The sequence below is a fragment of the Leucopleurus acutus genome (assembly GCF_964270905.1).
Source record: "Leucopleurus acutus genome assembly, chromosome: 20".
Lineage (NCBI taxonomy): Eukaryota > Metazoa > Chordata > Mammalia > Artiodactyla > Delphinidae > Leucopleurus > Leucopleurus acutus.
The window spans coordinates 1,236,208-1,258,736 of NC_139162.1; the positions used below are offsets into that span (position 1 = coordinate 1,236,208).

Below are 22,529 nucleotides of genomic sequence, written 5' to 3' on the forward strand. Positions count from 1 at the left end.
GAACAAAGCTGGAGGCATCGCATTTCCTGATTTTAAGCTGTACTATAAAGCCGTAGTAATCAAACCAGTATGGTATTGGCATAAAAACAGATACATAGACCAATGGGTGGAATACAGAGCCCAGAAACAAACCCCTGCATACCCGGCCAATTAATATTTGACAAAGAAAAGGCAATTATGTGAGGCTCGTGATAACAAGCCACACTGTGGGCACTGTCCTGCAATGTGTAATTGCATCAACTCACCACATCACACACCTGCAACTCACACAATGTTATATGTCAGCTGTATCTCAATAAAGCTGGAAAAAATAAGAGGTCTTCCTTAAAAAAAAAAAAAGAAAAGGGACATCATCAAGAAAGTGAAATGACAACCTACAGAATGGGAGAATGTAGCTGTAAAGTAGATATCGGATAAAGGATTTGTCCCTAGAAAATATAAAGAACTCTTACAACTCAAATTAAAAACCAAGCGAAGTATCTAAATAGACATTTCTCCAAAGAAGATATACAAACAGGCAACAAGCACATGAAAAGATGCTCCACGCTGTTAGTCATTAGGGAAATGCAAATCAAACCACAATGAGATACGTCCCACAACCTCTAGGATGGCTAGGACCTAAAAAATGGGTAATAGTAAGTGTTGACAAGGGTGAGGAAGAAATCCAAGCCCTCACATATATCTGGTGGGAACGTGAAATAGTGCAGCTGCTGTGGAAGTTTAGTGGCTCCTCAAACAGTTAAGCATGTTTAGCACGTGACCCAGGAATTCTACTCCTAGATACATAGATATCTAAGAGAAAGGAAAACTATGTCCACACAAAGACCTGTACATAAACGTCCACATTCACCGTCGCCAAAATGTCCGGACAGTCCAAGTGTCCGTCAACGGACGAATGGATAGACAAAATGTGGTCCATCCACGTGGGATAGTATTTGGCTATAATGAGGAACAAGGTATTGATAAATGCCACAAAGTGGCTGACCCTTGGAAAACATTATGCTAAGTGAAAGGAGCCAATCACAAGAGACCACACATTGTATGTCCCCATTTATATGAAACAGAGACAGAAGCGGCTGAGTGGCTGCCAGGGGCTGGAAAATGGGGAATGACAGCTAATGGGTATGAGTTTCCTTCTGGGAGACAAAAGTGTTCTAAGATTGTGGTGACGGCACCACGACTCTGTGACTATGGTATAAACCACCGAAATTGGACACTTTACATGGGTGCACCGAATGATATGGGACTTACATCTCAACAAAGTTGTAAGACACACAGGACATACACACTTCAGCCAGTGCTATGATCTTCTGGTGAGGACCACGTCCTGGGCTGGCACTCAAATACGTGTTTGCGCCGTTGTTGCCAAAAGGCTGCCCGAAACCCCAGAGCCGGGCCCCCCCTCCGGCCCTAGGCCCAGCGCCTCCTGCCAGCGCACAGCCCAGAGCCAGCAGGGAGGACCAGCCCTCCACCCGGGCCTCCAGCTCCAGCATCCCAGCTCCTGGAGCGCCACACCGTGGCCGCACCCGCCCCGCAGCCCCCGTCCCTGCCCCCAGGCCCGGGGACGGCGAAGGTACGCGCCTCACCTTGGTGGCTGCGGGGAGCGGGCCTTGGGCTTCTCCTTCTCCTTCTCGCGCTCCTTGTCGCGTTCGCGGTGCTGTCTGTCCTTCTCGTCCCGCTTGGCGCGCTCCCGCTCCCACTCCTCCTTCCGCCGCTGCCGCTCCTTGTCCCGCTCGCGCTCCCGCTCGCGCTCGCGCTCCCGCTGCCGCCGCTCCCGCTCCCGATCCCGCTCCCGTTCGCGCTCCCGCTCCCGCTGTCTGTTCTCTCGCTCTCGTTCCCGCTCCCTTTCCTTCGTGGAAAAGCCAAACATACGCACATGCCGCGATTAGCCACTCGGAAGGGGAGGCGCGGGGAGGACACACGAGAGCAGGAGGAGACAGAACCGCCGGGGTGCGGGCTTGTTTCAGCGCTAGAAACGGACTTGAGGCCACATGGCGGGGGGTGCCCTGCAGAGCCTGCCCTTCCAACATCAGCACCCAGGCCGCTGGGAGCTGAGCGCCCTCTCTGGCCTTAGCTCTTGTCGAGGGACGGAGATGACTGGGCTCTGCACAGGCAGCCTGGCCCTGGGGCACCGGGGGACGTGGTGGCAGGGACCCCAGCAGGTCCTGCTCCCTTCGAGGCTGCCCCGGCTGTCACGAGGCGCCTGGAACCGCAGGCCGGCCCCAGCGAGGAGTCTGCTTTGCCTGCCGGGGAGAGGGCACAGCGTGGTCAACCAGGGGCCCCTTCTCACCACAGGCTCACCATCTGATGGGTTCCCCGACAGTCAGCTCCCTTTGCTCCAAAAAACTCACGAATGTGACTTAAGTCGTGGCACAAAAACTGCTAACCTGTTTTTTGTTTTGTTTTTTTAAAAAATAAATTTATTTATTTTATTTATTTATTTTTGGCTGCACTGGGTCTTTGTTGCTGTGCGCGGGCTTTCACTAGTTGCGGCGAGTGGGGGCTACTCTTCATTGTGGTGCGCAGGCTTCTCATTGCGGTGGCTTCTCTTGTTGTGGAGCACAGGCTCTAGAATGCAGGCTCAGGAGTTGTGGCACACGGGCTTAGTTGCTCCGCAGCATGTGGGACCTTCCCGGACCAGGGCTCGATCCCAAGTCCCCCGCATTGGCAGGCGGATTCTTAATCACTGCGCCACCAGGGAAGTCCTGCTAACCTGCTTTTAACAGATCTCTTCCAAGTGGCAGCTTCACGCCAAAAGCATACAGTCAGAGACTCAGAGACTGAAGCACATATATTCACAAATCTACTACATCTCAGAGAAGCACCAACAGCAATGGCTGGAAGTGGCCCAGGCAGCCAGCGCATGAGGCGGCACGACCGGTAAAGGGTGGTCCTAAGGAGCCTGAAAGAGTGATGTGCTCAAGAGGGCGGGACACACCCCTTGCCGCTGGCATCAGTCACCCAACCAGCAGCTCCGGTGAAAAACAGGGCAAGAGCACAGACTAACCCAAGGAAGAATCTGTTCAAATCACCACAAAGTCAGTCCATGGGCCCGAATTAGTTCTCCACGAACAGTCAACCGGGGCTTGAAATGAGTACACCATGCCCACACAATTAAGCTCATATAAAGTCCTATAAATAAAAAAGGAATGATTTTAGGGCTTCCCTGGTGGCGCAGTGGTTGAGAGTCCGCCTGCCGATGCAGGGGACACGGGTTCGTGCCCCGGTCCGGGAAGATCCCACATGCCGCGGAGCGGCTGGGCCCGTGAGCCATGGCCGCTGAGCCTGCGCGTCCAGAGCCTGCGCTCCGCAACGGGAGAGGCCACAACAGTGAGAGGTCCGCGTACCGCAAAAAAAAAAAAAAAAAAAAAAGGGATGATTTTTAACGGGTCCATCAGTGAAGTTCTGACCTACACACGTAAGCCCCACGTACCCGGTAGTTATGGTACGGCTCCGCTTCTGTGTACTGCACCCGGAAATTCTCGTACTGCCCGCCACGCCAGAACCGCTCTATCTCATAGTCGTAATAAGGGTCTGCATAAGGCTCAAGTCTGGAAAAAGAGCAAGTAAAAGTCAAGCTTATCACTTAGGAATATTAATGCAAAAACATTACATAAGGTATATGCAAAGATTCAGACACCACATTAAAAAAAATAACACACCACCACTGCAAGGCTGAGTCAATATTAGAAAATGAATATACTAAAAAAAACACAGACCTACAGAGAAAAGTCACAGGATTACACCTACAGATGATGAAAACGTTTGTGACAAAAATCCAGTACCCCTTTCTCAATGAAAATAGGAAGTGATCCTTTCTTAACGTGATAACATGTTTTTATGCACTTTAGAACTAAAGCCAGCACCTTACTTATCGGGAACAGGGAGGCATTCCCGTTAAGATCCGGACGGGCTGAGGAAGCCCAGTGCCTCTCAGGCAGCCCACCCGTGTGCTGCAGGCACCGCCGTGGTCAGACTACAAGGAGACCCCAGAACCACCTCAATCTGCACATCAAATGATGCTGTACACGAAAAGCCAAGACATGACGGTGAAGCCGATTCAAGTGGCAAGAGGAGCCCAGTAAGGCAGATGCAGAGAACTTAACATACAGAAACCAACACACTTATGTACAAAGATAATAACCAGTCAGGAGACAGAGGGTACAGAAAACCCCTCTTACCCTAGCAAAAAGAAGGAAACATATTTAGGAACAAAATTCATTTAATCAGAAACGTGCAGAACCTATTTGCAGAAAACTTTAGCACTCTTGAAAGACACAAAAGCACGTGTGAATAAATGAGACCACGTCCTTTGTCTTTGGAAAGGACAACTGAACATCACCAAGAAGTCAGTTAATTTACAAAGCCCTTTGTTAATTTACAAATTTAGGGCAATCCCTGTAAAAATGCTGATGAGATTTCTTTATGCAGCTAGACAACTGATCCTCAGGTTCACATGGACACCGAAACAGGTAAGACTAGCCAAGAAACCATGGGAAAAAAAGAGACACACCCTCCGAGGGACTTCTCTGGCAGAACAGTTGTTAAAGACACCGCGCTTCCACTGTAGGGGGCACGGGTTCCATCCCTGGTAGGGGAACTAAGATCCTGCGTGCTGCACGGCGTGGCCAAATGATAGAAAAGGAAAAAAAGGAAAAAAAGACACACCCTCCGCGACCTCACAACATCACAGATGGCCCGGCCCGTGAAGAAACAGACCCGCTGAATAAAACAGGAGGTCTGGGAGCAGACCCCTGTGCGGGTGATAAAGGTGGGCCTTCAATCACAAGGACAGGACAGCTGACTAAGCCCTGGGAAGACGCAAGAGGAGGCCCCAGCTCCCACACACACAGACCCAGAGGACCTGCACGGGCCCCTGACTCAAACCCTGGGTGGGGCGCAGGGAAGGGAAGTGTACACCCGGCAGCAGATGGCCCTGGAGGCTGTTCCAGGGACTTCTTGGCTCCAGACTGACCCTTCCCGTTGGGTAAACTGCTGGGGGAAACAGATGCCCAGAGCTTGCAGAGGTCCGAGGCCCCCACCAGGCCACGCTGCGTCTGTGTGGCCTGCAGCGGCTGCTTTCTGGGAAATTTCTCCCCCAGCACTTGCGGGGTGCTGGCGGGGTGACCCGGGCTGCTCTACCAAGTGACACAGCTGTTTCTCATTCCCAACAGCCAGACGCCTTCCTGACGCTCCCAGCCTCACACTGCTCAGGCAAGCACTGGTGATCTTGGAAACGCAGAGCCAACCCTAGGGTCTCTTTCTCAGCCTCTGACTGTCGTTTCGCTCAGAAATCGGTGGTTGTGCTTTGTAGCAGCAAACCTCCATGCACGGCGTCACTGTGAGGTAAGACGATGCTGGGCCGGCCTGCTCAGGAGAGGCCTGGCCCGCTTGGTCCTGAGAGGTGAGCGCGACAAAGCGGCACCCGCCCCGGAGCAGACGCGCTGGGAGCCGAGGGCTGCACCTGGGACGCTACACAGCTCCTCAAGAGCTGACAGGTGTTTCAACTGCATGTCCTTCTGCAATTTGTTTTAAAAGACCAGTGATAGGGCTTCCCCGGTGGCGCAGTGGTTGGGAGTCCGCCTGCCGATGCAGGGGACGCGGGTTCGTGCCCCGGTCCGGGAAGATCCCACATGCCGCGGAGCGGCTGGGCCCGTGAGCTGTGGCCGCTGAGCCTGCGCGTCCGGAGCCTGTGCTCCGCAACGGGAGAGGCCGCAGCAGTGAGAGGCCCGCGTGCCGCAAAAAAAAAAAAAAAAAGACCAGTGATAAAATGCCTGGAGGAAACAATGAAGAAACCTGCCATACTCCCGGATTTTAGTGACAAATTTCACAGCTTTTCCTGGTTCCTGGGGAACTTGGGGAAAAGTGGGGAGGACATTCACGGGGCCCCAGGGGCTTTAGGAGCAGCTGTAAAACCTCTCCGAGCCACGGAGCTAAAGCATGTCCTCCCCAGAAGCAAAACAACAAGGAAAGTCAGCTGCAAACTGCCTGAAACGCTCCTGGGGAGGCCATCCTCAGGCTGGTGGGTGGACAGGCCCCAGCGCGCCCTGGGTCACCTCGGCACTGCCGCTGTCTAGAGTCCAAGCCCCACGCAGCTGGGGACACCAAATTCTCTCTCAACAGGGAAGGAAGAGGCAGAGCCGTTCCTTACGCTGTGTCTCTGACATCTCTCGTGATCCGATAGTTCCAATCTCGGAAAACTTCGTTTTCTTTGTCAAACTCCCGTTCATCTTCACCAATGGTCACCGTAAACCTCTTCTCTTCAAAGTCAGGCTCTTGTTCTTTTCGAATGGTTGCTTTTTTTAAAACCTACCATTTTAAGAAGAGAGAAGCCAACATCAGTTACTGTTAGGAAAACAAAGGGGATCCTGTCCCGACTGACCCCGGAAGCCTGGGCTGGAGTGGCAGGAGAGCACGACCGAGCACTCATTGGGGACATGCCTAAGCTCCGCGCTGGGGGGGGACACGGGACCCCACGCACCCTTCTGGGGAACGGGAGTGCCCCGTCCCTGCAGACACAGTGAACCCTGCACTCAAGAGCTCACCCAGGTCTGGGAAGAGGTGACAGAGTGGTGACTCCCTGTTCCCAGTACTGGCACTGAACCAGGGGGCTCCAGACGTGCCCTCAGTGGGGAGGCAGGTAGGTGCGCTCCGGACAGGAGAGGCACCGGGAGCGCGTCAGGGCTGGGGGCGGGGAGCGTGTGCCGAGGGCAGGGACAGCTTTGCTTCAGTCTGCCATCGCCCTGAAGCGAAGGCAGCCCCAGAGCCAAGAAGGGTAAGCCCAGGCACCCGGGCCGGGTGCGGCCTAGAGTGCGGGGGGAGAGGGGAGGCCGGCATAGCACGGCTTCTCCAGACGCAGAGGCCGCAGCGGGAGCACTAACTCTCTGGGGAGTGCTGCCAAGGGGCCGGGGGCTGCAGCCCTGGCTCAGGCACGGCTCGATGCACTGCAAGCCCCAGGAAGACCGTGGGCCGTGTTCCTGGTGGGGCCTCCCTGGCCGCCTGGGCTCTGTCATGCCCTAGCAGGCCTCGGAGAGACAGAAATGCTAGTTGTGCGCAAGGACCGCCACTAGTTTTCTTCTCGGGTTTTCTGCTGATTCCATTACCTCCTTTGCATGCCGGAGTCCTCGTTCCCAAGCACTCTCTGTAGGGGGCTCTGGAGGGGGTGGAGGCAAAACCTCATCAACTACTGGCCCACCCTGTTAAAAAATGAGAAGGGAACAGTTAAGAGAGCAAGCAAACTTTAACATCGACGCAGAAACGGGGGAGCAAAAACACCGAGTAGAACGCCAGCCGGCTACGCCTGCTCTCTCCTCCAAGCCTCCCTCCGCCCAGCCCAGCTGCCCTGAGCCTGGGGGAACTCTACCTGGAGACACCAGAGCAGCTAGAAGGCGGAAACGCCCGCCACACAAGGCGTATTAGCGTGTTTTGAGTCAGAGGGTCACAGAGCTTAGGTGTGATTTGCTAGCAATGAAAGAGGTGTTCACGCACCCACGGGTTGGCAGGCATCAGAGGGTGAGGTCCGAGAGGCGGGGCACCGTTGGGCGGGAAAGGTTCGGCTTTGGTGATGAGGGAGTAGTTGCCCTTGTCGTTGACTCCTGGGTGTATAAACCTGCAGTTCATGCCCCAGGTACAGTTCCCTACGGAAATAAAAGCCAGGTCAGAAGGGGCGCCCGGCCCAAGCGCCCAGGTCAGCTTCCCCCTGCTCCCCCGGTGCTGGGCCAGGCAGCCAGGCAGCCAGGCAGCGGGCCGAGTGCGGTCGCGGCCACCCCATGAGGCCACAGCAGGCAGGCCTGGAAGGTCTGGGACTGTCCTGCGAGCGGCACCTTCTAAAGGGCTCCCGCAGGGCCCCTGTCCCACAGTCACCATAGGAACACTTCATTTCCCCTGAAACAGAGAAGCCCGAGAGCGCCCTGATGATTGGGATGGCCCTGCCTTGGGGTTTGCTGCTCAGGACACACGCGCCCTGGGGAACCTGCAGGTGCACCGACAGGGTCGTTATTCTGACTCAAAAGTCTGTCCGTACTGAAACAGAAATCAAGCAGAAGCACGAAAATGATCAGAATTCTGCACGTTCATGCCAGGGTGGTCTTTACCAGCTCTGCACATTTGCATTTCTCCTACCAAACCACTTCAGGCTATTTCTGGTACTTAAAAAAATGCGTTAGAGAGCACGGCCAGCACCAGCCTGGGGGCCTGAGGCCATTACCCCCGACTGGGAAAACCGAGAAGTCTCAACAGGGACCACTAGCATGGCCGTGCAATTTGAAGGGGGCGTGGTTCTAGGAGCCGACTCCAGAGCAACCACTGGGTCGTGCATCGCCAATCGAGTGACTGACGAGCTGACCCCTATTCACGACTGTATTTTTTGCTGCCGCTCAGGCTCAGCAGCTGATACCCAGGCAGTAGCTGACGCAGCCACTTATCAGCTTGGTTTCCACAGCGTCGAGCTGAATGAGCCTCCGCTGGTACACACGGCAGCCAGCCTCTTTAAGGAGATGTGTTACGGATACCGAGAAGACCTGATGGCAGGAATCATCATTGCGGGCTGGGACCCCCAAGAAGGGGGGCAGGTGTATTCGGTACCCGTGGGGGGTATGATGGTAAGACAGTCCTTTGCCATCGGGGGCTCCGGGAGTTCCTATATCTATGGCTATGTCGATGCTACCTACCGGGAGGGCATGACCAAGGAAGAACGTCTGCAATTCACTGCCAATGCTCTCGCTTTGGCCATGGAGCGGGATGGCTCCAGCGGAGGGGTGATCCGCCTGGCAGCCACTGCGGAATCAGGGGTAGAGCGGCAGGTGCTTCTGGGAGACCAGATTCCCAAATTCACCATTGCCACTTCACCACCTCCCTGAATCCTAGGATTCTAAGATACGACAAGAGACATCCCACACTGATGACAAAATTCAATAAATAGTTTGTCAGTGAGGAAAAAAAAAATGCGTTAGAGAGAAAACACATAGACAGCAGTGATAAATTGGGTGTTTATACTTTATAACAAAGAATTAAGAAGGTCAACTTTTAGCATTATTCAGCAACAGAACACCAAGATTATTCAAGAAAACCACTTGACTTTCCAGCATGAGGGGCAAGAAGTCTACATTTTCAAATCAATTAGTGAGTGAATCACTTTTTTAAAATTTAATTTTTTGAATAGGTAATACGTATATAGGCTTAAAAAATAAATATGGCATACAATATCTAAGTGGTTTTAAAAACATTTTCAATTGGTTAGCATGAGTTAAACTGTAAGCCATCTTTTAATGTATATTCACTTCTAAACATGATATTCCATTTGAATGTTTCTGTCAACAAAATAAGTTTTTTCTTGTATCATGTAAATTAAAGAGAAATAATCATTTGGTATTTAAAGAAACACTAAATTTTACCTTTTAAACATTATGAATATTTAAACTTGTATTAAAACCAACTTAATAATACAATGCTCCCAAATTAAATATGAAATAAAGTATGCTTAAAAAAATTGCTTCTCTGAGAATGCAAAAATAACCAACTAACTTTTTAATTTCTAATAGTGTTTGAGAGATCACATGTAAGTCAGAGCCTGGGACATATATACTACAGGGGGTTCAAAATCCCAGAGACTCAGAGAGTTTCAAAGAAAAAAGACTATGCAGTCATATCTCTAAATAAAGAATTCCAAAACATCATATACTTCTTCAACGCTTGACTCTTATAAACTCATGGCATAGTCCACACTGCTTATGTAGTTAAAAAGTAACAAAAGCTCATTGTAGAAAACTGTAAGCACAGAAAAGTATTAACAATATAAACCACAGCATTTCTATAATTTTTTAAAATCTAAAATAAATATGTGGGTAGCAGATAAATGAGTATTTGTGATTCTCTGTTCTTTTTGCATTTAAAAAATTTTCAAAACAAAACAAAAACATCACCCCTGAGCCCACTGACAAAAAGAGCTCCTTCGTTCGTCATGCTGGCAGGGGAGCGAGGAGGCGCAGGTGGATGAGCAGAGCTGAGAGAGGAGGGCGAGAGGCAAGGGCAGGGGCATCGCCCCCGAGATGCCCGCCCCCGGGCCCCAGCTCCCAGAGTGCTAAGGTGCACACTGCATGTGTCTGGGCCCCTGGCCTCCAAAGAGAAGGAGGAGACTACTCCAGGAAGAAGTGTGGGCAGTCTACACATGGGCAAGGACAGATGTCCCACACCTGCAGGCAGGAAGAGCAGCAAGAATAGTGTAATCCCACCAGCCTTTTGGAAAGTGAATTTTTAATTGTGCAGAAAAAAGCCTGGAAGGATACACCCCAAACTGTTAGCTTTGACTCTGTCAGCACATATTACTTTCATAATATTTTTGTTTTTTTTTTGCGGTACACGGGCCTCTCTCACTGTTGTGGCCTCACCCGTTGCGGAGCACAGGCTCCAGACGCGCAGGCTCAGCGGCCATGGCTCACGGGCCCAGCCACTCCGCGGCATGTGGGATCTTCCCAGACCGGGGCACGAACCCGTGTCCCCTGCATCGGCAGGCGGACTCTCAACCACTGCGCCACCGGGGAAGCCCAACTTTCATAATTTTAAAAAGCAATTTGTTTGGAAAAAAAAATTCTCCAGGAAATGGAAGCAAAAATAGATCTACTGGTTTAAAAATTGTATAGTCTTCTGCTTCTAAATGAAACTTCACAAACACAAAATTTAAGTGGATTGCAATTGTGACTGGATGACTAAAGAGTCTTACTATTCTGTAAGGACTCTGCGTGGACAGGGATATGAGCCCAAAGGGAACAAGGAGAAAGGATCTGGGAGTTCCCTGGTGGTCCAGTGGTTAAGGACTCGGCGCTCTCACTGCCGGGGCTCGGGTTCAATCCCTGGTCCGGGAACTAAGATCCTGCAAGCCTCGTGGCACGGCCAAAAAACAAAGAAAGGATGCAGCGTGGCAGTATGGTGCGGGGCGTGGTGAGGCACGGGCATGCAGGTCAGCAAAGGCATCCAAGTGCTCAGAAAGGTACTCAGTGATGTTCCCCCATCTCAGGGCCCTGCACCAAAGGCAGTGGTCCATTTGTGGGGGATCGATCGATCAGTCAATCAGTATATCCACCCCCATTTTTTTCCTGGTTGTATGATACGCTGTGTTGAGCCCTGCTTTTCTTCACTACACAATAAATATACCTACAAAAAAGGAACCTGCAAGCTCAAAAGTAACAAACCCAAACTCTACCAGTGAAACAGACACATCCACAGAGAAAGCCTACCTGAGTCTCAGCAGAAACCAAGGACCGGAACACAGAGACGACAGGAAAGGAAAACACACCACACACAGCAGCCCAAGGAGCCCAGCTCGCTCATGGTGTGAGGGGAGCAGGAAGTGCCTGTTTCTGCGGGCACATGTGCGAGCGTGGCTGCCGGTGGGTCCAGAAACACTACAGACCTTAAAATTCTGACTGCTGGTCTGACCGGCGTCAGCGTGGCGCCTCCAGATGGCATTCTAAGCCGCATGTCACCGTATTTGCAATGCGTCCCACTGCGACAGTGGAAATAATTTTACTCTCTCTCTAGTTCCCATACAAAATGCTTGCTTCACACTAGAATTTTAAACAAAGACTTTCTTATTTCTAAATAAGACATAGTGGTCTTACTTAAGTATTCCTTGGTCCCATTTCCTGTTAGTCTGAACAACTCAGAATAAGTAACAAATATAGGGATTGTCGAAATAAAATAAAGAAGTTTAAAGTGCTTCATGGTTTTTAAAAATTACTTCCTAAAAGGAAGGCAGAATATATAAAAATCAAATAATTAAATCTTAAAGACCAACCCAAGATCTAGAAACGCTTATTCTAACAGGCATAAAATCCAATGAACTGTCGCATACAAACTTTTAATGAAAGAACACAAAAAACTCAAGTACTTTCCTATTTCACAGAGAACGGTGACAGACAATTACGGTCATACTGAGCAGTATTCTGAGATATTTTAACTTCTTAAGGAATACAGTCATTATGGTAGCTGAAAGAATTAAAATAATTTCTGCGCTGCTTCTCTGTGAACAACATAGGCCAGTGGTTCTTGTAACTTTTTGGTCTCAGGACCCCCAAAGAGCCTTTGTAATGATTAGATTTATCGATATCTAATAACTGATTATATTAATTGATATATTTATATTGGAAATTAAAACAAAATTTAAAGACATAAAATATAATGTATGTAATTTTATGTTAACAATAGTTGTGAACATAAAGTTTTATGAAAACGTTTTGAGAATACGTAGCGATAGGAGTAGCATTATTTTCCTTTTTGCAAATCTCTTTAATTGGACATTAGAATGAAAGACAGCTGGGTTCTCACAGACAACTGTGCTCTGCATCCCATCTGCTGTGCTGGGTGGCTTCAGAGAAGGAGGTGCAGCCGGCCCGGGGACACCCATGACAACCTCTCCAGACACTGTGTGTCCTCTGAGGCTCTGTTACAGCGAGCTGCAGTCCTATCACTGAACTTCTCCGACTCCTGGGCGGAGGTCCACCAGTCCACCTTGAACTGTGAATGGCTTTCTACCCAGGTATGCTTTTGTGACATCACATGACGGTCACCTGGAAAAGTCAGCAAACCCTGCGAAGCTGTCAAGTTCTCCAAAATTCTGATTTTCACTTGAGAGCCTGAACCTTATCATTAGCACAGTCACTGCCTTGGTCTCTTGGGGGTCCTGGAGGAGACTTGGCCGTCTGGGCTCACAGCCACACCTGGCACACCCTCCCGGGAGGCGCCCCTCATGCCTCAGTGTCAGCAGAGGAGCTCCGTGAGCACTTGTAGTTTCGTCAGACAGAAGAGCGAAAAGACACACACTGAGGGGCTGTGGTGGGTGATGGAAATATTCTACATCTGGACTGTGGCGCTGGGTGCACAACTTGGTAAAGTAATAAAAATCACTGGACATTTAAAACAGGCAAATTTTATGGCATTTAAATTATACTTCGATAAAGTTATTAAAAAAAAAAAGGGGGCGGCTTCCCTGGTGGCGCAGTGGTTGAGAATCCGCCTGCCAGTGCAGGGGACATGGGTCCGATCCCTGGTCCGGGAAGATCCCACATGCCGCAGAGCAACTAAGCCCCGTGTGCCACAACTACTGAGCCTGCGCTCTAGAGCCCGCAAGCCACAACTACTGAGCCTGTGTGCTACAACTACTGAAGCCTGTGTGCCTAGAGCCGGTGCTCTGCAACAAGAGAAGCCACCGCAGTAAGAAGCCAGTGCACCTCAATGAAGAGTAGTCCCGCTCGCCGCAACTAGACAAACCCTGTGCGCAGCAATAAAGACCCAACACAGCCAAAAATAAATAAATAAAATAAATAAATATATTTAAAAAAAGACCTAGACCCAAAAGTAAAGTTTAACTATGAATCTTCCTGCTCTACCCCGGATGTCATTTCTCGGTGCACATACAGTGGGCGACACCTGCCGACTGGCGCAGTGTTAGTGTCATTAGAGCACTGACCTCAGGGCGGCCCTGGGTCTCAAGAACACACCTTGAGACCTGCTGCTTTAAACACAAGAGAATGCAGGGATTAAAAAATGGGCAGTAGGGACTTCCCTGGTGCTGCAGTGGTTAAGAATCCACCTGTCAATGCAGGGGACACGGGTTCGAGCCCTGGTCTGGGAAGATTCCACATCCCGCGGGGCAACTAAGCCCGTGCACTACAACTACTGAGTCTGCGCTCTGGAGCCCGCGAGCCACAACTACTGAGCCCGCGAGCCACAACTATTGAAGCCCGTGCGCCTAGAGCCCGTGCCCTGCAACAAGAGAAGCCACCGCAATGAGAAGGCTGCGCACTGCAACGAAGAGTAGCCCCCACTCGCCGCAACTAGAGAAAGCCAGTGCGCAGCAACGAAGACCCAACGCAGCCCAAAATAAATTAACAACAAAAAAAGGGCAGTAAACATTTCTCAAAAGAAGATACACAAATGACCAAAAAGCACATGAAAACATGCTCCACATCACTAATCATGGTGAAACGTAAATCAGAACCCCACCTCACACCCACGATGATACTATCACAAAATCGGAAAACAAGCGTTGACGAGAAGAACCAGAACCCTGTGCTCAGTGGTGGGATGCAAAGCGATGCAGCCAATGTGGACAACAGCAGAGTGGTTCTTCAAAATGTTAAAAACACAACTACCACCTGACCAGCCATCCCACTTCCAAGTATATACTGAAAAGATGTGAAAGCAGGGTGTCAAAGAGATGTTTGCACACCCACGTTCACAGCAGCATCATTCATAACGGCTAAGAAATGGAAGCAACCCAAATGTCCACTGATGGATGCTGGGTAAGCACACTGTGGTTCATCCACACAGCAGAATGTTATTCACTCTTGAAAAGGAAGGAAATCCTGACACCTGCTACAGCCTGGATTACCCTCGAGGACGCTGTGCTGAGTGAAATACGCCGGGCACAAATGGACAGATCCTGTGAGACTGTACTTCCATTAGGCACACGGCACAGTCAAATTCACAGAGACAGAAGGGAGAAGGCAGAGGCCAAGGGCTGGCGAGCTAGTGTTTAATGGAGACAGTTTCAGTTTTACATGATGAAAGGAGTTCTGAAGATGGATGGCGGTGATGGCCACAACGTGAATGTACTGAATGCCAATGAAATGTACACTTAAAAACGGCTAAGATGGTACATTTTATATTGTGTATTTTACCACAATTTAAAAAAGGGAAAGAAAGAGGGAGGGAGAGGAAAAGAGAGCAGGAAGGAGAGGATACAGGAGGCCTGGCCCACAGAACGGGCTGGGTGCTACTGACGGCTAGGTAATCAGAGACCCAAAGCAGAAGACTGTTTAAAGAAAATGCTATTTATGCCTTTGTGGATAGAACTTCATGTCCTGATGACTCAACCTAAATATAAGACAGGTAACAATACACCATAAACAAAGTATTGGTGTTTTAAAACGTTTCAGTTTGTATTCCTAAGTACATTTTGTTGTCAATGGTCACAAATATCAACGTGTCCATCTGGGCAATTTAACAATAAACCTGCAGATCACAATAACAACAGAAATATAGCTGACAAACATTTTTTAAAAAGCATTTTCAAAGATATAATTTACATATCATAAAATACCCCCATTTAAACTGCACAATTCAGTGGGTTTTAGTACATTCACAAAGTTGTGCAACCATTGCCACTACCTAATTCTAGAACATTCCATCCCCCAAAAGGAAACCCTGTACTCAAGGGCTACCCATCCCTCTCTGGCCTAGACAATAACTAACCTACTTTCAGTCTCTATGGCTCTGCCCACTCTGGACAGTTCCTGTAAGTGGAACTGTACAATATGGGGCCTTTCGTGACCGACTTCTTTTACTTGGCAGTGGCCTCAAGGTTCAACCGCGTTGTAGTATCAGGATGGACCACATTTTGTTTATCCGTTCACGAGCTGATGGACACTGGGGTTGTTTCCACATAGTCACGTAGCTGTTTTGTCTATGCTGCTAGTACGAGTCTTTGCGTGGCTTACGCCTTGATTTCTCCTGGATAGACACCAGGAGGGGAGTGGCCGGCTCAGAGAGCAGCTCCGCCCATCACACTGAGCAGGCTGTGCCCAGGGCAGCCACACCGGTTCACGTTCCCACCAGCTGGATATGAGGTTCCATTTCCCCATATCCTCCCCAAACACGAAAAACTTCATTTTATTTTTAAAGTGACTCTCTTGCTACTGGAGAGAACTGAAACACGTTCATCTCAATTCAACACCAATCTTACAAACTGCAGGTAAGCAAAAACATTTACATCCAAAACCTTCTCATAACTAAGAAAAAGCAGGATATGTTCCAGAACACCCTCCTTCTGTACTCTATCGCATTATTCTGTAGAATAAACAAACAGTATGGGGAAAGGTGACTAAATATTAAAACAATACATTCCTGAAACAAGTCACGGAACAGGCCCAATTAAACTGCCAAAAAGGCCACTTACCACTAGCTTCAGATTTTCCCACTGCGAAATGCCTGACCCACTGGTCTCGCTCCCCGAAACCCCAACTGGGTGCTCGGTGTGACCTGGAGGCACCTCCCCTCCTACTGCAACGTGACCCCCCCCCCGACGTCCCTGGAGAGGGCACCCTGTCCTCGCCTGTCCAGGCACCTCCCGGTGATGCTGATCTGCAGTACCACCACCAACTTCGCTTCATGGTGTGTGCGCTTCTGGGGCTAAATTCTGGGAAGTACTTCAGCAGTGGGACCCCAAGCACCTGGACCAGAGCCTCTGTGGCCTCAACAGTGGACGCTGCTGCCTCCTGCCCTTGCTGCCACGGGGGCCTCCGGCTGGTCTTGACCGATGGCCAGATTTCTGAACCACACGGTTTGTGGACAGTGCTAACTGGAAATGACTGCAGTACATATATGTGTATGCATGCGTGTTTGTCTCCATCATTTTACTCCAGAAATTCCAGAGATGGGCTGACGTCATTATGAAAAAGAAGTCTTCGTCTTAAGTTTAAATTTTCTGAAATAATGACACTTAAAATACCAAAGTCTTTGAAGACCTGTAACAATTTACTCTCTATGAGGTACTGCACACGTATCTGCATCCCGAGGGCGGTCACGCTCCCGTTCCACGGGCACAGTGCACACGGAGCCATCGCGTGGCCGTCTAACTCAGACGAGCCGGACTCCCCCACTCGGCAGAAACCAGCAGCACAGAACTAGCACGGCCAAGAGGACACGGCCCCAGCACGTGCTGGCCGGGGTCCCGTGTGTTCCTGTGCACCCGCATCCTTGGGTCACCTCGGGACAAGGGACAGGATTGTTCGAGGCCACTCGCAGGACGGGGCTCCACCGCCCCCATGCCCCCACCCCCCGTGCAGGCAGCACGCAGCTCCCGTGGGCCTTGTCATGGCCGCTCTCTGCCCTCAGAGTCTCCCCCTTCCCCTGGCTTCACAGCAGTATTCTGGATCCAGGAGCAAGGAGTCTGGCCTCCGGGGCAGGGGGACTGTGAGGTACTGAAGAGATGAATATGGTATATTTTGTACCTTTAACCTGGCCTCTGAATGGTATGGAATTTGATATTGGTGAAGGAGGAGTGGACAATGGTGTCACAACATCTGGAAAAGAAGTACAGGAAGCTCTTGTGAACGTTAGGCTGCATGGGTGGGCTGGGTCACTGTGCGAGGCATCTAGGGTCAGCACAAAACCCAGGGCAGGAGAAGAACACCTTCCTGCCATGCGAGGGAAACGTGCGATCACAGAGGCACACCAGACGGTGCCGTGACACATGTCTTCCCGGGCTTGAGGGCCCACTGCTCACCAGCCTTGTCACAGCTACTGGACTCACTCCGTCCACTTTTCAGGAGGGAGGGGCCTTGCTGCCTTCAGAGGCCGTCCATTCCAAATGAAACCTATGCCTCTGAGACACCTTGCAGAAAGTGGCAACTCCCCTTACAGAGGTGGGAAAATGTCACAAATGGTGGCTGGGGCATTTGGCCTTATAAGAAGGACCACTTAGAAAGAGTTAACATTGTCTACAGTGAAGATACAGGTCTGTGCTAGGCAGGTGGGCCTGGCATTCCAGGGTGAAACGAGCAGGCTGGCTCCCCTCCGAGAGAGGCATTAGAGTGACCGGGAAAGGCCCACAGCTGACATCGATGCACTGCCACTGCCGCCACAGACCGTCACTGCCAGCCCTGAGAACTGCCCTGCACAGGCCCAGGGCTGAACCACCACCGCAGTCCCAGGAAAAGCGGAGGCCACACAAGCGGCCGCGCAAAGGCCCCTCACTCAGACAGTTACCTTTCATGAAGAATCGGCAGGTGGGACGAGGCCTCACCTTCCTGTCACTGGGGTCCTTCACTTCACCCTCCTCCAGGTCATCATCCTGAAACAGAGGACAACGTGACTTGAAGAGAGACTTGTCTTCATGAGGGGAAGAGGCAGGAGGGCCATCTACCACCACGCACGGCCTTCACTAAACCAGAAAAGGTACTGTCACAAGACTCAGGTCCTGGCCCCTCACGTGGCCAAGTTCACGTACATTTTCCAAACCTTAGGCTGCTCATCCACACAATGGGGGTCTCTCAAAGCTTCACCCACAAAAGTGCAGCATCACACAAGACAAAGAACATTCTGAGAAGTACGTGATGCATGATGAAAAGCAGGGCGTCATCATGTTTCTCTTAATTAGCAATTCTGGGCAGGAAATGGCTACACTTCAGGTTTTTAAGATTTTTTACATTTAAACAAAATTTATGTCCTTTAAATGAGACACTTTCTCTAATTTAAAAGTCTGGGGGCAAGGAGGAGGGAATTTAGGCGACTCAGGCCAGCGAGCGTATCCACCTTTAGCTTAGACCTGGGCCCTTCTCTTCTGGTTCTTGGTCCAGAGATCCTAACCTTGGCTTTAGAATAATGCAGGAGGGTTTAAAGACCACAGCCCGGGTGGGTCTCTCCCCCAGGGATTCCAAAGAGCAGCTTCGACTTGGACCACTGCTCTGCACCCTCCTCAGTCCCCACCTGTGCCCCTGAGACCCCACTCCGGAATCGCCTCCAGCTTGGGCGGGTATCCAGCGCCCTGCTAACATAGTTAAGTAGGTAAGTCCAAGATGGAGCTCCTCACTGCCCCCCACCCCGCCCCCCGGGTCCCAGCCCATTCCAGAGCGCCCTCATGTGGTCAAAGCAAGGGGTCACAAGCAGGGCAGAGGTCTGGGAGTCACCTGGATCTTTCTCTCCCCATCTCCTGCAGCGCCACTCTCGTCCAAACTACTGCCCAGTCCCACCTGGCCTGGGGACTGCTTCCTGATGGGTGTCCACACTCCTGAACCCTTCCACATGCTCCCCACAGTGCCGTGACCTTTGCAAGTCTGGCCTGACCATACTCTTGCCTCTCTTCCCCGGCATGTAACTCATCTCATGTCCAGATCGCAGCTCGAGTCCCCTTCCTCAGGGGCCCCCATCTCCCTTCACAACCGGTTCCACAGCCCCCTGCCCCTGGAGCACGGGTCCCAGCCGTCGTGGCTGCCCAACCGGACCCTGCTTTCTGCTCACCACGGGTCACCGCTCCAAGCACAGCGTCAGGCTCAGAGTAAACAGCAAGTATTGATATTTACCGAATGAAGAAATACTGAAGGCAAACCCTAGATTTATGATGATTTATTTTAAAGCTTAAATATTTGTATAATTTTTGCCTTAAAAATATCAAGTTATTAAAAGGCATTTTATAACAAGAAAGAACAGATGCCTCAGAGTTATATCCCTTAAAAGAGAGAGTCAACAGAATCTCTTTTAGAGAGAAAGATTAAACAAGTTATTCAAGGTTTTTTTTTTAAAGGTCCCGAGAATTTATTCATCTTATAACTGAAAACCTGTACCCTGTGAACAACACCTCCTCATTTTCCCGACCCCGAAAATGATTTCAGCTTGAGGAAAAGGTGCTGATTTTATGCCATCTGGCAGAAGCCCCCGCCCTTCTGGTCTCCCAGCCGTGCTGTCCGCTCACTACTTCCCTCCCGGCATAAGCGCAGTGTGCTATTATCTATTACACAGGAGCTCACATCTAAGGTGAGGCAGGTTCTGTTTGTTCTCATTAGAAAAACAAAACTCTTTTGAGAGGTCAGAACTCATTCAAATCTTCTGCTTCGTTTGGAAATCAATGCACAGGAGTTGAAATGATGAGTACAGAGTGACTGCTTTTCAGAAATCAAGATTCAGTCAGTGCACTAGATCGGGTTAAAGAGGTGTCTCTGCAAAGATGTCACTCTCAACATGCACAAGAGCAAGGAGGAGCCAGCTCCCTCGCTCAGACGGGGAGCGCTCACCTGAACCACGAGCCACGAGGGAGCCCTCTGCGGCTTCTCAGACGCCAAGCAGACGAAAACATCCACAAATCGCTCAGCAATCGAGCACCCGCAAATGTCAACTAACCACTCACTTAGTACAATGGCCTTTCAAGTGCGGGACAAACAAAAGGAGTTCTTAAATCTTATAAAGAGTTCCCCGCAATTATGGCTCAAGAAGGAGGTCTCTGAAGCCAGACTCCCAGCGCTCAGCGGCTGGACAGCCGTCCTGTCAGGTCGTGGCTGTACCTGTCAGGTGGGAGTTGTGATGGGCAGCCCCTGATCCCGGAGCCAGCAGAGAGCAGAGGTCCAGCAAGAAGCAAACTGGCGCGTATAAACAGCTAAAACAGCACCAACAACTCATTCAGGGGGTGAGTGCCAGGCCCGCCACAGTTTACAAATCTAGAAGAACCACGGCAGCGTGTCCCTGGGGTGAGTGTGCACAGGGCATGGGGCACAGGGCAGCGTGGATCACACCTGCCGCCATGACCGTGGACACGGCCCTCCGCCCCAGCCGTGCTCTCCCCCACTGACCTTCCGAGCACCCAGAGCTCCCACCCGGGGCGCGAGTATCATCGTGATAGAAAAATCCCTCAGAGGCAACACGTCAAAACGTTGAGTGAGGGGAGCATGGGTGACTTTCACTTTCTCCTTTGTGCAGGTTTTTATTTTCCTTAAAATGAAAACAAAACCACAAAGCCTATATATGACCTGAATAACAAAAAGAAGTCATTTCCCACCCATCAGCTCCGCATCTCGGCAGGTAAGGAAGCAAGATGCGGCACGTGCCCTGGAGCAGAGGCCCAGGCACCCTCCGGGCCAACCAGGGGCTCCCCGAACCCTCAATTCGGTACCTGTGAAGTGGGCTAGCAATTCGGGTCTATAATCCCGCATTCACACCCTTTGGGGCCAGAGGTCATGTTCTGGCCTCAGAAAGGCGATCGGGTGGGTGGAGCGGCGCCTGGGATGGACAGTCTTCCTCCCGTGAGGGGACCAGCTCACAGGGGGTAAATACAAAACCACAAACGGCCTCCATGGGCTCTGGCCAGGTGAGCTGGCAGAAGGAGAGCTCTCCCACCCCGAGCTCTGGGCTGCTCCGCTGAGCAGGGACAGTGGCCCGGGCCCCTCACCGCCCCGAGGGAGGCGGCAGGCCTTACTTAGTCCCTTGCGGCCAGGCCGCCATGGCTGCTTCCCCGGCTCCCACCAGGGGACAGCGCTGTGGACGTCCCCAGATCCCTAAGCCCGAGGGCTCACCTGCCTGGAAGCCCTTTGGCAGAAGATACTGTGTGTCCAGACGCGAAAGGAGCAGGCAGATGTGAACAGGAGAAAAGACAAAAGACCGCCTGCAAAGAAAACGCCTCCAAGTATATCTGTCTGTGGCTGGGCCCAAGGAGTCATGTGGCCCGTCCACTCGGGGCGCGCCCACCCCGCCCCATCTCTGAGCGCGCACCCTATCAGTGTGACAGTCACTGACGAAAGGAGGAAGGGAACAAACTACGCCACGCTTTCCCAAGGGGATGGCACACTCCAGGTGGCTGAAGTTCTGTCAACCAGATGACAAGAGAGATATAAAAGAGAACCAAGTCCATAAGCGGAGGAGGCAAAGGATGGACCAAAGATGGAAGGCCCTGAGTCTGTCAAGGTGAATCACAGAGCCACGAAGGAAGGGGTCTGTGTGCAGAACTCAGCAGGGCTGCGGGAGTGAGCCAGGCAGGCCTCACACGGCCGCGTGCTCTGTCTGCCTGTCCTAAGCGTGGCTTCCTGCACAGGTGAGACCGTTGACGAAGTCGAACTCACCCGCACTTCAGCTGTCGGTTGTCGGGGACCCTCGGCCCCCCTCCACAAATAAACCGGGTGCTGTAAATAGTGGGCCCACGATCCTGTTTGCAAAATCGCATCCCCACTGCAGCAGGGCGTGGCACTTCCAGAAAGGCCTTTGTATCTGAAGGCAGCACACCAAGACATATAAAAGTAATTCAAGGCCTGAGTTATAAACTACGTGCTTCAGACAAAAGAATGTCAAAGGTTTATTGTACAAACTGATGTCACTATCAAGGAAACCACTAACAGAGCAGGAAAGCTGGGGAGGGTGGGGGTGACTCCCCCCAAATCAATTCACCTGTCCCAGTGACCCAAAATCTACAAGGGAAAAAAGAGGGACAGTGTACCCCAACAGGAGAGAAAAGTGCTTCTCAGTTAAAAGGAGGATAAATCACAGGGCCTTTGAGACGCTTCCACTCCGCTGGCCGTTCCCAGCAATTCAGGCCTGGATGCTGAGGGGAGACGGGCAGCGAAGTGCAGGAGGGGCCCTGGAAACGGTGAGCCTCTTCAAAGAGTCAGCGGGGCTGCAAGACCCCTGCCAGACGTGGAAAAGCTCAGGGGCCCCAGTGAACGCACTTTTGAGGTGTGAGCCAAACTGCCCTTTTCTTCTGCATAATAACATCCAGGTAGCTCACTTCTGATACCAAAAATGTGCTTGAAAGCAAGGGGGAAAAGGCCCCCTGGGATGGATACTTTCCACTTGGACCAGAGGCTACTTGGCACGGATTTAAACTGAAGGGGACCAGGCCAAAGTCCTGTCAGAAGCAGGCTGCTCATGGACCCAAGTGCACACCTCTGGCTCCCTGTCCATCTCGGGAGAGAAAGATACAGGAGTGTGTGCTTGCGGGAACGTGGGGCGAACTCTCTAGCCGAGATTCTGACGACGAAGGACGGACGGGAACTGGG

General features: G+C 51.2%; 2 protein-coding genes across 3 annotated transcripts in view; one reads left to right on the forward strand and one right to left on the reverse strand.

Moving 5' to 3' along the window:
* ZC3H18 (zinc finger CCCH-type containing 18) overlaps window positions 1–22,529 on the reverse strand; it is a 51,429-nt gene that overhangs the window by 19,056 nt on the left and 9,844 nt on the right. The window contains exons 2-8 of one of the 2 annotated variants that reach the window (XM_082863307.1): window positions 17,764–17,848; window positions 16,951–17,078; window positions 7,489–7,692; window positions 7,104–7,196; window positions 6,152–6,309; window positions 3,434–3,551; window positions 1,587–1,849 (exon numbers count right to left, since the gene is read on the reverse strand). In XM_082863307.1, coding sequence (XP_082719433.1) covers window positions 1,587–1,849; window positions 3,434–3,551; window positions 6,152–6,309; window positions 7,104–7,196; window positions 7,489–7,692; window positions 16,951–17,078; window positions 17,764–17,848 — 1,049 coding nt within the window. The remainder of the gene's footprint in view (window positions 1–1,586; window positions 1,850–3,433; window positions 3,552–6,151; window positions 6,310–7,103; window positions 7,197–7,488; window positions 7,693–16,950; window positions 17,079–17,763; window positions 17,849–22,529) is intronic. The other variant, XM_082863308.1, reaches the window with a different exon arrangement.
* Window positions 7,770–9,000, forward strand: LOC309976603 (proteasome subunit beta type-6-like; the record flags this gene model as incomplete). The annotated part of the gene is made up of 2 exons (XM_082862277.1): window positions 7,770–7,850; window positions 8,166–9,000. 2 exons carry the CDS (start codon window positions 7,770–7,772, stop codon window positions 8,856–8,858), a joined length of 774 nt encoding a protein of 257 aa, XP_082718403.1. The 3' UTR covers window positions 8,859–9,000.